Source organism: Ricinus communis, chromosome 10 (genome assembly GCF_019578655.1).
Source record: "Ricinus communis isolate WT05 ecotype wild-type chromosome 10, ASM1957865v1, whole genome shotgun sequence".
NCBI classification, from domain to species: Eukaryota; Viridiplantae; Streptophyta; class Magnoliopsida; order Malpighiales; family Euphorbiaceae; genus Ricinus; species Ricinus communis.
The window spans coordinates 4,793,046-4,809,328 of NC_063265.1; the positions used below are offsets into that span (position 1 = coordinate 4,793,046).

The 16,283-nt window shown below is 33.2% G+C and overlaps 1 protein-coding gene and 1 long non-coding RNA gene across 4 annotated transcripts; one reads left to right on the forward strand and one right to left on the reverse strand.

Annotated features, from left to right (window-relative positions):
- Nucleotides 1–4,458: 4,458 nt before the first annotated feature.
- LOC125368668 lies at nucleotides 4,459–7,003 on the reverse strand. Its single transcript, XR_007214395.1, has 2 exons — nucleotides 5,959–7,003; nucleotides 4,459–5,579 (listed from the first exon to the last, which is right to left on the reverse strand). It is a non-coding gene; the product is annotated as an uncharacterized LOC125368668 (long non-coding RNA).
- An 84-nt stretch (nucleotides 7,004–7,087) lies between these two features.
- On the forward strand, nucleotides 7,088–13,932 carry LOC8283899 (gamma-tubulin complex component 2). Of its 3 annotated transcripts, XM_048370043.1 has the most exons (22): nucleotides 7,088–7,281; nucleotides 7,518–7,567; nucleotides 7,649–7,697; nucleotides 8,070–8,204; nucleotides 8,719–8,850; nucleotides 9,605–9,688; nucleotides 9,764–9,862; nucleotides 9,968–10,059; nucleotides 10,352–10,424; nucleotides 10,495–10,647; nucleotides 10,760–10,879; nucleotides 11,018–11,071; nucleotides 11,228–11,311; nucleotides 11,406–11,480; nucleotides 11,570–11,698; nucleotides 12,065–12,190; nucleotides 12,270–12,377; nucleotides 12,877–12,939; nucleotides 13,093–13,167; nucleotides 13,297–13,499; nucleotides 13,580–13,708; nucleotides 13,865–13,932. In XM_048370043.1, the coding sequence occupies exons 1-21, from the start codon at nucleotides 7,195–7,197 to the stop codon at nucleotides 13,704–13,706; spliced, it is 2,118 nt and encodes a 705-aa protein (XP_048226000.1). In that variant the 5' UTR covers nucleotides 7,088–7,194; the 3' UTR covers nucleotides 13,707–13,708; nucleotides 13,865–13,932. The 3 variants fall into 3 exon arrangements, with proteins under 3 accessions (XP_048226000.1, XP_048225999.1, XP_048226001.1); XM_048370042.1 differs by having other exon boundaries at nucleotides 13,580–13,932; XM_048370044.1 differs by having other exon boundaries at nucleotides 7,265–7,281; nucleotides 8,119–8,204; nucleotides 13,580–13,932.
- The last annotated feature ends 2,351 nt before the right edge of the window (nucleotides 13,933–16,283 follow it).

The window sequence follows — 16,283 nt, forward strand, 5'->3', positions numbered from 1 at the left end:
ATTTTAGAAAAGAATGACAAATTAGAAAGCCTCTTTAAAACTTAATTTTTACGTATGCTTTCTATAATATAGAGGAAGTATGATATAAGAGCTTATTGGGAATAACACTTCAATACACTTTTTATTTTTTAAATATAAAATAGAGAGTTGATTTGGCTCTCTGTACATTTATACTTTATATTTAATAAACGTATTCTAATTTTTTTTGAAAGGAAATAACTTCATTAATTGGTCAAATAGAGTATAAAGAAGCAACAAGGAGATCGGGAGGTTGAGGTCCTCAGACATCAAGATAGGGGATAGAAGCAGATGCTCTTGCTATCAAGCGAGCAGTCTGATTCACTGACCTTTTAGTGAACATACACAAAACATTTATGAAATTTTGAATAAGAAATCTGCTGTCATCTATAAGTAGGCTGAAATATGAACCAATGCTTTCTGAACTGTTAATCACCCTCACAACTTGTTAAACATCAGATTCATAGAAAATCTTTGTCAGCTGATGAGTTTTAATACAGTTTAGCGATTTTCTTATTCCTACCACTTCAGCAATTTGAGGTGTGACAATTTCAGAAAAAGGTTTTGACATAACTCCCAAAAAACAACCATTGTGGTCTCTAATCACACAGTCAATGCCAAACATATTTTGGTCTTGGAAGGTAGCAGCATCCACATTCAGTTTTAGCTAGCCATGAGAGGGCTTTATCCACCTAATCTAAGAGATGGCAGTTTGGGCAGAAGAGTTGATTTTTGCTGCATTCTTGCTCCTAGCGTCCTACCATTGATGGAGAAAATTTGTGACACCATTCATTAATGCTTCGGCTGATTAGAACTTGTTCTTCCAAACCACAACATTTTTGTTGTTCCATAAGCCTCAGCAAACCATGCTAGCAGAAGCACACTCCTTAACTGAGAATCTGTCAAAAATAAAATACAGCCAGTCAAAAAATTAAGCATAGTGACACGAACATATCCAACAGCAACTCTTAGCAAAGGAACAATCAACCAGAACATGCAAAATAGATTCCATCTTATGACCACACATAGGACATAGGGGAACAACATCTATGTGTTTGCTCAGCAACATATCCTTCGTAGGTAGACACTTCGATGTTGCGCTCCACATCATATGCTTCACTTTAGCTGGAATTTGAAGACTCTAAAGCTTTCGCCAAACTTTATGCTCCAAATGTTCTTGATTTAGAGGATGCAAGCTGTTTAAAAGCCTATATGCACTCCGAACATAATAAATTCCTTTTTCATCTTTCACCCAATACAAACTGTTAGTAGTATTCCTTAAGCTTAATGGGATGTTAAGGATCAGGTTCTTGTCACGATCATTGAAGATGCCATTAATAAGCTGCATATTCCAACGAAGCTCCCATGTTTGCATAAAATCAACCTCTTTGAGATCCACATTCTTATCCTTTACCTCGGTAGTGATTTTCAGATTCACATCACTAGGTAACCAGGCATCTTTGATCACAGAGATGTTTTCGCCATGCCCACTCTCCATCTGCAGCCTTCCTTCAAGATAGTCTAAGATGACAGGATACTTCTCCAAACATAACTCAGATTGTGCCCCATCACGCTTCAAGAAAAGATCACCTTGGGTAATACCACGCTTTGAACAATCAAGTCATAAGAGAATTTTGATTAGTACACAACTTCCATCTCAACTTCCCTAATAGAGCCATGTTAAAGTCATGAATATATATATAAGTGTAGTGTATTTAAATGGGAGATGTTTTATAACATAAATTAAGGTGAGAGACTAGAAAGAAATTTTATAAAAAAAAAAAAGAAGTTGGGATATATGCACCCACCCCCCCGACACCCCCCCCTCCTTTCCCTTCTTCCTTTCACCACCATAACCACCACAGCCACCAGCCCTCCCCTTTCTCTTCCTCTCCTTCCAGCCGGCGTCGCCATTCCCCCTTCCCCATCGCCGGAAAACGCTACAACAAGAGGAGGAGGCGTCAATCTCCGCTGGCACCGCAAGAACCACCTTCTGCCATCGTCCCTTTACAAATCCGACGTTGGATTTGAGTACCTCACCCTCCGACAGCTAAGTTCAGCCCCTTCTCCGCCCATTATCCTTGCCAACAGCCTTGGTGGAGCCTCACCGGAGCAGCGTCATCCCAGCATTGATCTAGCACTTTTCGACAAGTTTTGGGCAGTGATTTTTGCATATTCGGACTCCACACAACTCAATCTTCGTGTAGGCACCTACAGATTCAAATTCCGACACTATTGACTATGCCAGCTTTCGAACTCTAGTGTTATCCGGACATTCAAAATTTTAAATTTTTGACTTGGTATAATTTATTTAGATTTAAAAATTATTAGAAAATATTTGGTACATTAATTATTGATTATAAATAAATAATTAATTTAATTTAATTAATTAGTAGCTTGATTATAGAAATATTGTGGATTAATTATAGTGGTTATTATTATTTGGTTTTGTAAAATTGTGGTTATGAGCAATTAAATTAAAATGCAAAAAAATTATTTGCGCGTTGAATTGTGAAATGATATTTATTACCAAATTGTTAATTATTATATTGTGAACTGGGTTGTATTGCAATGTCGGGGAAAATAATTCAGTTATGGGTGACCTGACTCCTGTTAAATAATTGGAGAATATTAGAATTGTTTTCTTAGTAGGTTTTGAACCCGTCTTGTAGGGGGTAAATGTCAATATTTTAGGGGAAGTTCTGCCAAATTTTCAGTAGAATTTCCTTGTCGAAATTCTTAAACAGTCAATTTTAAGAGTCTAAGCCTAGAGTTGTTTACTAAATATTTTATTTTTATTAATTGCATTATTCCCGTGAATAAATAACTCGTCGATTCAGCTCGCTCCACCCGAGGCGTAGGAGCAAAGCAAAGGAATCATCAGAACTGTGAGGTAAATTCATATAATCTCTATATATGCCAGCAAAACAAGGGAGTCATCAAAACTGTGAGGTAAATTCATATCAGCAAAATAAGGGAGTTATCAAAAGTGTGAGGTAAATTCATATAATCTCTATATATGTCCAAAGTTAATGCAACATTTCAATTAATAATTATTACGAATATTCTTATTATTATTATCATTATTAACTTATTTTCGTTATTATGGATATTGTCTGAAATTTTTTATTATTTATCATATAATTAATTAATTGTTGATTTAATTATTTATTTATCTATCATTCATTTAATTATTGTTTGACCATCATAAATTCAATTATTGTTATTATAGCAATGCATATCTCATCTAGATTTTATGCCTGCAATACTCCATGCTGTTTAATTTAAATACTTAATGTTATGATTGTATTATGACACGGGATGAGACGACAGTAGAACATGTTATCTGATGGGTTGCATCAGGATCGCGTGCGCACCGGTATAAATCAGAGATACGTAATAAGGAAATATTTTTGTGATGTACTGTGGTCGAATATAACTCTCTGGGCTATGGAAATTTGGTTGCCGGAGCAAAAATTTCTAGTCGAGCGTTGCTCTCTGGGCACCGACTACATTAGAAATTAAGTGTCCAGGCTGTGTTTAAGGACCCTGGTTGAGCTTTGCTTTTTGGGCGCCAGTCTTATTGGAATAAAAGAGCCAATTGGCTAATAATATTGGAGTCTAGGATTCTGCTGAAGTACTTATTTCATACATGCTAAATAGTATTTTTTTTTAAATATGATATGGCACGCATTTTAATATAATATAATGATTTATTTTGATAAAATAAATATTTTACCGAAATTGTTGTATTTACTTGGATTATATAATTTTAATTCATTTTCGAGACCGACAGTATCAATTTAAATTTTTCAAGCGATAACTAAGTTCTCCGTCATCTTTCTCTTGACAGTCCGACTTTCTTCTCCTTCAGGCCTATTGTAAATAATTAATTTTTTTGCATTTCAAATTATTTAAAAATCTAGACTTCCTGCAATAAGGGTTCTGAAACTTAATATTTCATTTCGGTCTGTTAAAATTATGAAAAATTATTAAGTCTTCTGCTGATAGATTAATTTAATTATATTATGATTACGTGAATGAATTGTTGGTATATATGAGTAGCATGCATATATGTGTATTGTCTAACTTATTATTTAGTTAGGCTTGCTATGGGTTTCGGTAGCCTTATGCCTGCTCATTTCCTAGCGCTGGTCAAAGGCCCATAGATTGAATCGTGACAATCTCTACTGTAAAAAGATGAAAGCAAATAAATAAAGAAAAATCACTATTAAAAAAATACTTGCACATTTATATATATATTGATCTTAAATTAAAAAAAAAAAAGGAGTATTATAAAATTCAATCATCCAGCTGCATGTATTAAATGATCCAAATCCACGTTACTACTTTGTACTTTTAAGTCCATGATATAATTTGCCTCTAGCAACTGCCTGGATATAAAATGTTTGTGAGAAAAATCTAATGGGAAAAACCTCATAGACAGAAAAAAAAAGTGCAATCCAATTTTGGTAATAATGAGCTAAATAATTAGCCCTCTATTTTTTGGTAACAAACAGAGACCAATCCTCAAAGCTTAACAAGCTATTAAATCTAGAAAAGCAAGCACCATGTATATTCGAATTAATTTATTCAAGCAAACTAGACGAAGCATCATCCAAGTAGTGAAATCCCAATGAGTATTTAGCAGCATAGGAGGCCAAAAAGTCAGCAGCATGATTTGCTTCTCAATAAATATGATGAACTTATACTTCCTAATCTTGCTGTATTAATGCTTTGATTTATGCTACAAGTGCTGCATTAGCATGACATTGAGGATTCGCCTCCATCACTAGTTGAACCACAACCCTGCTATCTATCTCTGGAATAACTCAACGCAATCCTTCATTCCAACACATAACTAGCCCCTGATATAATCCCCTCAATTCAACTCGTATAATAGTGCAATATCTAATGTTCATTACAAACCCACAAAACCATCGTCCAGTACAATCTCGAATTAACCCCCCTGTAAAGGCAGCTCCATTACTAACCTTATATGCTCCGTCAGAGCTTAGCTTGAACCATCCCGTCATTGGTGGCTTCCAACCAATTAATGGCTCCTCTTATTTCCTATCCAATAGTAAGGACACACTCTCTTTCATGAGCCATGAGCATCTTAGTTACTCGAGTTATTATATCATTGACAATCCTATCCAAACTCTAGTGAGTATTGCCAAAGAGGTTACCATTTCAAACCGCCCACAATCTCTAATAAGTTACACCAAATAAGCATTTCCACTCTATATTTGACATAGCGACTTGTTTCTTATGCAGATTCAACATAATCCATTGCTGCAAAGGAAGATAAACAAAATCTGCATAAGAATCCAGAGGAATAAGGAGAGACCAAACCTGTCTTGAGATTGGGCAATCTCTCAAAGCATGCAGCAGTGTTACCGATTCTCTTTTACATCTATCACGAAGTATAAAATCAGTTAAATGTCTTCTGCCTCTCTCCACATTCGTAACAAGACCGTCTTGAATAGCCAACCATAAAAACATCCGGATCCTTTGTGGTCCCTCCCAATGCCATATTACCTTCCAGCTAATTAGCCCTCCTTTTAATTGCATGAAAGAATTTCGTTGTTAAGAACCAATCCACTATGAAGCAACTTTAAGTTCATAAAAAAGAAAATCCTGGCACCCATTCGATTTTGAAAGTTCTATTTTCCTGTTTTTACCTTTATGTTTAGCAAAGTAAATGGATGAATTTAAGGCGCACCACAAGGTGGAAATAAGTATGCACTGCTGCGAAAAGACAACAAATGGCCCTATTTATTGGTTCTTCTTTTTAAAGAAAAAAAGGTTGGTGAAACGTAAACCATTAATTTTTTTTTATAATTTTGACAAATATGAAACTAGAACTCAAATCTTCAAATTAACCATAAGATAACTTACCCAGAACTTTAAGATTCCTTATTGGGAATAGGGACTAACCTGGAGAACAAATGGTGATCTAGAAGAAGTTGTTGCATGTGCGAGGCTTTGGGATTTTCAATTGGATATTAATAATGCATACTCTTGTTGTTAATTAAAATGGATTGTAATTGTGATTTGTTTGGTAACACTAGTTTAATTTATATGCTAAGGGTGGGTATATAGATGATGCCTTGAAGATACTTGATTTTATTCCTGAAAACAATATTGTGTGCCTTAGACTGCTATTATAAGTGGGTATGTAGGTGTTGGTAAGTGCAGGGAGACTATTAATTTGTTTCGTAGGATGTTAAGATGCGTTTGAGGTCTGATAGTTTTACGATTATCCAAATGTTGAAATCAAGGATTTAGATAGACAGGTATATCTAAGAATATGTTTGATGCCGCGTCTTTGGTGGATTTGTATGCCAAGAAGCTTTGGAACTTTTTCTTTAGGATGTTGAGTGCGAGTCTGAAACCGGATTATTATGCCATAGTAATGAAAGGAGATAGAAAGAGTGGTACCGATAAGGAAGAAGAAAGAAAATATATCTTTCTTTTCTAATTTAATACTTTAAAAATAATAAAATAAATTATTACAATTTATTTTATTTTATTAGTAGGATCCATTTTTGAGACATATCAACATATGTTACCATAAATTAGTCGCAAAAAACTCATTTAAGCTTCTGAATTTTTCAATTTTATTCTTATACATATGTTTTAAATTTTTATTTATTCTATTGAACTATTGTATTTTTATTTTTGTTTTGATCAAGGACTATTAGGTCCTTAATAAAATCAAAAGTAAAAGTACAAAAATTCAATAAAAAAAATAAAATAAAAATTAGAGGACTTAATAAAATAAAACAAAGAAGTTTAAGAGATTAAAAATGCAATTTGCCTAAGTCAATACCGTTAAAAGTTCCCATAAAAAGAGGGCTTAAATTCAAGATTTTACCAGTTTAAGGGCTTATTTGCACCAAAAACAATTAAAATGCTAATATGCTCTTCGCGCCAAATACTAGGGGGCAAAGTTGCACCTTTTCTCTTCCGTTTTGTCGTTTCTACTTGATGTGCCGTTTCTTAAAGTAATTGTCGTATGCGTCATTCGTAGTCGTTTTTATTTTGCTTTAATTCTGTTGTTATAATGGATACGAAGGGGGAAACTGGACAAAAATTGAAAAAACAGTAGTAAGAATAAAGTAAAACCAAAATCCACTCCTGGTTTGAGTTTGAACAGAATTGAGAATACATATGGAAACAGCAGTAGCAGCACCCAGTTGTCCTTCGACTCCTCGTTGGAATGTGGAGAGGCCTTTCCTCACTGGCCGTTTCCGTCAGGTCTCTTCTTTCTTTCTTCCTTTCTTTTTAGGTTTCAATCAATCAGATTCATAGATCACTGAACACTCTCTCTTTAGATTTCAGTTCTAGAAGAATTACTGTATTCTTTTGAATTGCATCTTTTCCACAACTAATTACAATTGAGTTATAATGCTGCATAAATATAATAAAATTAGATACTTTAGTAGTTTTCAATATCACAAAGTAGTGAACTTTATGATAATTGATTCACTTAGGAAACAAAAGCAACCTCAAGGCTTACTGATTCCAAGGGATTCTCCTTTAGGTATGGATGCTTGCTCTTCATTTCCTTCCCCTTGCTTTTTTCTTCTATTTAAATAATAATTTTTATTGTGCATTTAAGCAGCACCCCTGGACTGGACAAGGCCATTGGCTGTTATGATGCTGCAGTGCAGGTATGTTTCTCTCAACTTCTTAACTTTTTGGTGTCTGGGTATAAAGTAAAATGTGTTTGTTTAAGAAACTGAAATTTTCTCATATAGACGAAGCCCGCTGCTTGATAATTGTATAAGCATTTTACTTTTCGCATCAAAACCAAATATAATATTTTTATGCAATAGGATTGCTTAAAAATACAATTGCTTCAAAGACTAACACACTCAGGCTGAAATATGCAATATCTCATATCGTTTGTTTTCACTACTTGGCACTTAAATTGTTGTGAATCTCTATAGAGAAACCATACTTTGGGTTCATACCATAGGGTTTTTCTCTCTGGAAATTTCCTATGTGTTAATAGTTGATAGTTTTCTTCTGCTTGTAAATAGGAACTTATTGTCATCGATGATCTCATGTCTGCTTTGGTTGGAATTGAAGGACGATATATTTCAATTAAAAGAGTCCATGGAAAGGAGGATGATATTACTTTCCAGCTTGATGCTTCAATGGATTTGGCACTCCAGGTATCTATAATTTGTTACTCTTTCAATCTGACAGCAAATTAGAGCTTTCCTAGTTTCCCTTTTTTGTCATTATATGCTGGTTTAGTTGGTTTAATTGTTTTTGTTGTTTGTTGTTTTATTGCTCTGCTGATTGAAAGCATGAGCAGATGAAATGATGTTTAGCATTATATTGGGTCTGGTTTCAGTCAGTTTGAAAGAGGATATAGTTGAGGAATTCTTTTCCTTGAGAATAGGTGCAGCTGAAAAGCCACAGTTGAAGTTTTTGAATTTGATTTCATGGCACTGGGGATACATTTCATTTCTAGATTTTGATTTTGAACATTTAGATATGTACATATGCTTGTAAATTTATATTTTTAAATTTACATATTCTGAAGTGTACTCTTGAACCAATGGTATTATTGTTTTTCCTTTAAGAATTTAAAAAATGAATTTATGTATCTCAAAGAATTTAACTGATTCATGATTATATCAGAAGTTGCCTTTTAAAATTGTTGAACTGATAATATTTCAGGAATTGGCTAAACGGATGTTTCCATTATGTGAGAGCTATCTGTTGATTGACCAGTTTATTGAGTCAAGGTCACAATTCAAGAATGGTGTAGTGAATCATGCCTTTGCTGCTGCACTCAGGGCACTGCTTCTAGTATGTTCTCTCTGCCATAAGCCATGTGATTAAACTCATGTTATATTGCTGCTGTTACATGTTTGTATTGATTTTATTGGTTATTGGAGTAATTGATGCTCCTATTGGATCCACTTGCTTTTGTTTCATTCTGTTATAAGTAGAGCATCTGCTCCTACCAATGTGGACTTTCTTACCAATTGAAGGAGAAAATGTGGGACCTCAGTTAGGTGCTGCTTGTATTAGCCACTAAATCTGTACTTTATAGGATCATAATTTTAGGAATTGCATAGAAAATAAAAAGACTGCCTCCATGGAGTCAAGATAGGAAAAGAATTTTGGAATTGGAGATCAAATAGGCTAACAAGCAAAACTAGGAGGGAAAAGGAACCCTGAAACTCTTGATTTGAATACTTTATGTTTCCGTGTGAACATCTTTATTCCTGTCATTAAAAAATAATTTCAATTGTTACCCCTAAAACTTTCACTTCTCTAATTCTAATAGAGCCTGCCACCCTTTTATTTAGCATCATAATATATTCTGTAACCAGTAATTGAATAAAACATCCTACGCGGGTAGCCTGGAAAGCATGTGCTTCTTGTATCACACTGGTTAGGCTATAGCTATGCTATTTAGCATAAAACTTGAAATTCCATGAGTTTTCCTAACGGCTATTTTGGAGTAGTTCAAAGCTCACTCTTTTCGCACTAGTATGTATGTTTTTCCTTAAATGAATTCTTTCCTAATTGAATATCACTGGGGCATCTTTATCAGGATTATCAGGCCATGGTGGCACAGCTTGAACACCAATTTCGACTTGGAAGGCTTTCCATACAAGGATTGTGGTTTTACTGTCAGGTTTGATTTTGTCTTATACCTACAAGTATGATTTAGTGGATGCTTTCTCAATAGGTTTTCCATGTTGCAATGCAGCCTATGATGAGTTCCATGCAAGCGTTATCCATTGTGCTAAAGAAGGCTTCAGCAAATAATTTTACAGGTTCTGCTGTCCTTAATCTTCTGCAGAGCCAGGTAAAATGTCGTATCTGAGCTGTTAATAGTGTGGTCCTCTTTGTCAGTTGAACTTTCCCTATAGTTCATATCTGCTGTTAGTAACATGGCTTATGCTACATCCAGGCTAAGGCCATGGCTGGTGATAATGCAGTGAGGTCATTGCTAGAGAAGATGACTCAAAGTGCAAGCAATGCATACCTCGGCATATTAGAGAGGTAAAATAGTGCAATCGTGTTGCTCAACTTTTTATTTTTTGTTGAAATTCATGATGCCTTCTTACATCATGCTTTTATAGGATTTCTGGCAATGGAAATTTATAAATTGATAAGTGGAAGTTGTTTGTTATAACTTTTTGTTGGAAATAAGACACGCTACATTATCAGATTTTTTCACATATTTGAATACTTACAGTTTTGAGCATCCTTTTCTGTTCTCTCTTTTCATTTGGCAGCATATTTCTACAGTTACTTTGATTTTCTTTCACATGAAAATGAAACATATTGGTAGGTGGGTGTATGAAGGAGTCATTGATGATCCTTACAGTGAATTTTTTATTGCTGAGAACAAATCTCTTCAAAAGGTACATTGATTTGTTTCCAATGATGGGTGTTTCAAATTTGCTCAAGATGCTTACAGTTTTCATTTTATAGGAGAGCCTTACACAGGATTATGATGCTAAGTATTGGAGCCACCGTTACAGCCTTAAAGAAGGAATTCCTAGCTTCCTTGCAAATATTGCTGGAACAATTTTGACCACAGGAAAATACTTAAATGTTATGAGAGAATGTGGGCACAACGTTCAGGTTATCTTATGGATATGGCCGTGCTATATGGTCTATTACTTTTGTTTAAAGAAAGGAAAAAACTCTTCTTGTGCTGATCTTTATTTTCCATGGATTTAATTATTATTTATAGGTTCCTTCCTCAGAAATTTCCAAATTGATAAGCTTTGGCTCGAACCATCATTATCTTGAATGTATAAAAGCCGCTTATGATTTCGCCAGCAGTGAGCTCTTAGATCTCATTAAAGAAAAGGTAAGCATTAGTTTGTCTCACTAACTAATTTCCATGCTTACCTCTTCAGTGCTATTTTAGTTTACTCATATAGTTATCCTGGAAATTGCTTTTTGTTGTGCCTAATTTCTAAGACAAATTGATATTCTTATGCTGCAGTATGACCTAACGGGAAAGCTGCGTTCTGTAAAACACTATCTTCTTCTTGATCAGGTACTTCTGCTTCTATATCAGTGAATTTGGAAGTTTAAAATTTGCTTAAGATGTATTTGGCATTGTTTAGGAAATTTTTCTTGGGATATGGAAAGGCCAATTGCTTTTATTTTTTGGTAGAGTTCGTTTATAACTTAATTAAATTATTTAATTCAGGGTGACTTCTTGGTTCATTTCATGGATATAGCTCGAGAGGAGCTCACCAAAAGGCTTGATGAGATTTCAGTGGAGAAGCTGCAGGTTGCATTTTCTATTTTTATCCAAAATGAAAAACAACCAGAAGAAATTTTTGATGCTCACGATAACTTTCTGAAAGTGTTCTTTTATTCTCTAGTCCCTATTGGACCTTGCTTTGCGTACCACTGCAGCTGCAGCAGATCCATGTCATGAGGACTTGACATGTTGTGTGGTAAGCAACTTTTGTTCCTTTTGCTTTTATGATGTGAAGGAAGTATATTTAAATTTACAATAATTTATATCTTAAGCTTTTGATTTCAGGAAAGATCTTCTCTGCTTAAAACACTGGGCGTGCTGAAAGATCTCGAAACAAGGGTTGTTTCTGATAGTAAGGATATGGAGGAGCCAATTAGCATTACTGGTCTTGATACATTTTCTTTGAGTTACAAGGTAGTTCTCTCACATAAACTTGAATATTTTCTTTTGTCTTTTGTTTTCCTTAATGGACATTATAAAAGTCTTGAACTTGCATCCACATGAGTGCATTTTCCAAGTCTTGGGAGCAGCTTCTTAGTTGAAAAAATGCTATAAAGTTGTATCATCTGTGACTGTGACTGCCTCAGTACCATTCTTTGGTAGGACTATAATTTGAAATATGGTTTGGCCTTGTAACATTGTTAAGGTTGGATATTCATCTTTTCCTATCGTCAGTATTTAACTATTTTAAATCACTCCATAGCATAATTTTGAATTTCTGATTTAAAATCTATTGCTGTTAGGAAATACTCATAAATGAATCTTTGGTATGTGTCTCAGGTGCAATGGCCATTATCTATCGTTATTTCGAGAAAAGCCTTAACAAAATACCAGTTAATTTTCCGCTTTCTATTCTGCTGCAAACATGTGGACCGCCAGCTGTGCGGGGCTTGGCAAGTGCACCAAGTATGGCTAGAAGCATATCAGTTGTAATTTTACTTGCTGTTCTTTCTGATTCTTAACCAGTTGCTATATGCTTTTGCAGGGAGTTCGAGCGCTTACCATGCGTGGAACTGCTATCCCTAGATCTGCTCTTCTATGTCGCAGCATGCTGAAATTCATCAATAGTCTTTTACACTATCTAACATTTGAGGCAGGTTTTATATCATCAGCTTTCATTATAAACATTATTTTGTCAGGATTTTCCCATACAATTTATTTAGTAACTAATATGATTTTACTACCAAGTCTCCAACCTTATATCTTTGGATTCAATACCTAGTTGTATGACACAAAGTTGTGCTTGATTGCTACTTGAAAAACTCAACAACTGATGTCAAGTAATTTGGGTGGGAAGCTGAGAAGGATTTTCTTTTTTCTTTCGATTGTTACTATGAATTCTAATAGGAGAAGAATATTGAAATCTACATTGTAGTTTCTGATCTGCCAGAAAGGTATCAAGAATGTTGAAGTTGAAGGTAAAGTTTAAAGCTTTGTTAGCAAGGGAAAAGAGCAAGAAGGACAAATTATTACATAGTTTAGCTTTCATCTTGGATTCTACCTTTATCGATCCCTGTTCAATTTTAAATTTTTGTGGAATTTTGAGGATCTAGTTAGCTTGTGTTGCTTGACAAAAACTGCACTTGTTTCAGGTTATTGAACCTAATTGGCATATGATGTATAATAGACTACAGACTGCAAAAAGTATAGACGAGGTACATCACCTGCAGCTTTTTGAATATAGGTTGATGCACAATATTTAAGCAACTGTTCTCTGAGAAGTTATTTTTGATAGAGCTGTTGCATTTTACTTGGTGCCCGTGGTCTTGATACTTCTCTAAATGTCTAGCTTTTTCTTTCTGGAACAGGTTATCCAGTATCATGATATGTTCCTTGATAAATGTCTCAGAGAATGTTTGCTTCTTTCACCTGAATTACTCAAGGTTTGATTTGATCGCTTTTTATATTCTGTAATTTCCAAATACTCTTTAGTTACCTGGAAAGTCATGATTTTTGATTCTCATTGTTTTTCTTTATGGTTTTTTTTACTTGATGTAATGTTTTGTTTGCAGAAGGTGGAGAGGCTGAAATCATTGTGCCTGCAGTATGCAGCTGCAACACAGTGGTTGATATCATCTTCTATTGATATTCCAAAGCTAGAGGAACCTTCTGATGTTTCATTCAGGTCAGAGAAGTCTAAGAAGCGGATATCAAGAGTACCATCTCAAGCACTAAAAATGACAACCGGAGTCACAACTGTTACAGAATCTATACTGTAAGTCTGAAGAAAGTGGATGTCAAATACATACAAACATACAGAAATTTCTCGCTCTCATTTCATCTCATGTTGTGCAGCAAATTTGAAAGAGAATTCAATGCTGAGCTTCAAAGTCTGGGACCAATCTTGAGCCGTAATTCCCAAGCAGAACCATATTTGACTCATCTTGCACAGTGGATTCTTGGATTTAAAAGTGACCAATAAATGTTAGTTTTCTTGTTATGTCTAATTGTAGCTTCCTAGTGTGAATGCATTTGATATGATGCAGCAGGTTTTGCCAGTTTTTTTATTTGCAAACTGAATGATTTGCATCGTCTTTCTTCTCATTGAGCGCTTACCAAATTTGTATTATTTTTTGGCAGCTACATGTTTTAGGCCTCTGTAATCCGGTGAACTTGCTTTCTAATACATCTTGTGCTTTTGCCCGCCAGTGTTTATGAAGATTTTCTTACAGCCTCACGTATTTATTATTTTAAAACACTTCTATATGTTTTCTTTTTTATTTGGACATTGTCCAAAGGTTAATATTTGGCTAACAATCATGTGCTTGAGTTCAAATATGTCGGTGACAAATCGTCCGAGTCATGAACAAATATGCAGGGTGGCGTAAAGAATAAACTGATGAGCAGCGTGAGTAAATTAAGGAAAGCAACTAAGAAATTCACACTCGAGTCTGATTTTATCCAAAAGATAATTCAACTCCATAAGCTATTTATTTAATCCATTCGAACTCAACTCATTTACTTGTAAGGCCTTTTTACTAAGCTTGAATTTAACTTGATAATGCACTCAGATATATTCAGTAAAATAATAAAAGCTCAATTAAGTTTATGAGCGAATTAAGTCAGAATTTGAATTCGGCTCCTCAAGTTATTTGGGTAATTTAAATTCAAGCTCGACTTAATTAATATTAAATCAATCTCGAATACTTTATCAGTTGATTACATTTCTAAAATTAAAGAGAGAAATTATTTGATTGATTAATTTTTTATTCTTTCCTTAACTGTGACTGTTATTTGCATTTTACAGGTTGTAATATTAGTTTAACTTCTTTAATTGCTAATATTTAAAAATTCAAGGCGGTACCCATCCATCACCCGAATTTATTAATAGAACCCGTTATCTGATTAAATAACTCTATAAATATAAAAATATACTGGATTTGAGGGAATTTTGGTGGTATTTGAATAGCTAATTGAATCTAGCGTGGGTACGATTAGTATATAATTATATTTTTAAACAGATTAGATTTAAAATGGATTCAGATTATCAAAGAGTTCGATTCAAGTTTCGTTATTGGATAAGTGACTTACTCTTTGCCGTTCTTATAACTATACTATTTACATGCTTCTATATCATATAAAACCTTATGTTTAAAACATTTATAATTTTGCCACATTGGTATTATAATGAGATACGTTTTCAATTTAATAACTTTTATAGATTATTGTAATAATAAATGAAATTAAGTTAAAAATTAACCATTTAGCATTCTTAATTATTATAAGTTACTTTTATTTATTTATAACATTAAAAATAGTAAAATAAAATAAAATATATTTAAAAAAAATTATAACTTCAATGGTCATTTAATATACTATCAACAATAACTTCAATAGTCATTTACTCTTTGCCATTCTCGATTAATGAACTGGTTGATTACGCTTTAAAGGTATGGTTTCTTTCTGTGTTAAATATACGAAGAGATATTTATGATAAAGATTTTTTGTTTAAACTTAGTCTGGTTCTCTAATTATATTTTTAGTTGTTCTTGTTGATTAAATCATTTATTCTTTGAGATATTTTTCTAATTGTGTTTTAGTTTTTTTATTTATAATTTATTTATTTTTTTCATATTTTGTAATTTTACTTATTAGAATTTTTTTATTTTTCACTGATTGTACCTTTTTTATTCTAATTTTTTTATTCTAATTTTTGCTGAGTCTTTTGTCTCTGGAGTTAATATATCTGCTGTAAGATTTCATGTTAATGATCTTCATGGTCAGTATGTTGTTACTCTCTACAACTAGCAAGGTTCAAAGAGGTTAAGAGAATAGTTAATGATTCAAAGGATTTGGAAGATCTAAAGAGCAAAGAATGGGAAAACAAAGAAGAGAAAGTAGTAGAAGATTAGTAATTTTTAGTTTTGGATATGTTTCAGTTTATATGAATGTCATGACAAATTTGTTATCATTTTGTAACTTTTATTAGTTTTATCATAAGAAGCTATATTTTTATTTAAGAATTTGAGCTATATAATATATATTGTTGCAAATATATTTATTTTAGTTATTGACTAAACAATATTAGGATATGGAAAGATATTTTCAATTTTGTTTTGTACATTTTGCTACATATTTATTCATATATTAACAGTACAATTTTAAGATATCAAATATATACTTTTAGTAATTTGTACCCTCAATATCAAGGCCATGAAGATGCTTGTTTAGGAATTTGTATGGCAAGATGATATTTAAGGTTCTTGTTCTCATTTACAGATTCTTCAGTTGATATGTTGTAACTGAAAAAAATATTGATTTAAGTAGAATTGATTTTGCAAGAAAAGATATTATGAATGTATTAGTGATGAGAATTAGAAAATAAATGGAAGTGATTAAATGAAGAATGAGTTAATTAAGCAAAGGATTTTTTTTTTTTTTGGGTTATTATGTCTAGTTAAGTTGTGAAATGGAATAAAAAAAATAAGGAAAAAAATGAGATTTTTAATTCATTATTAGTTTAGATTATTATGTACAATGAATAAAGAATTCCACCAAT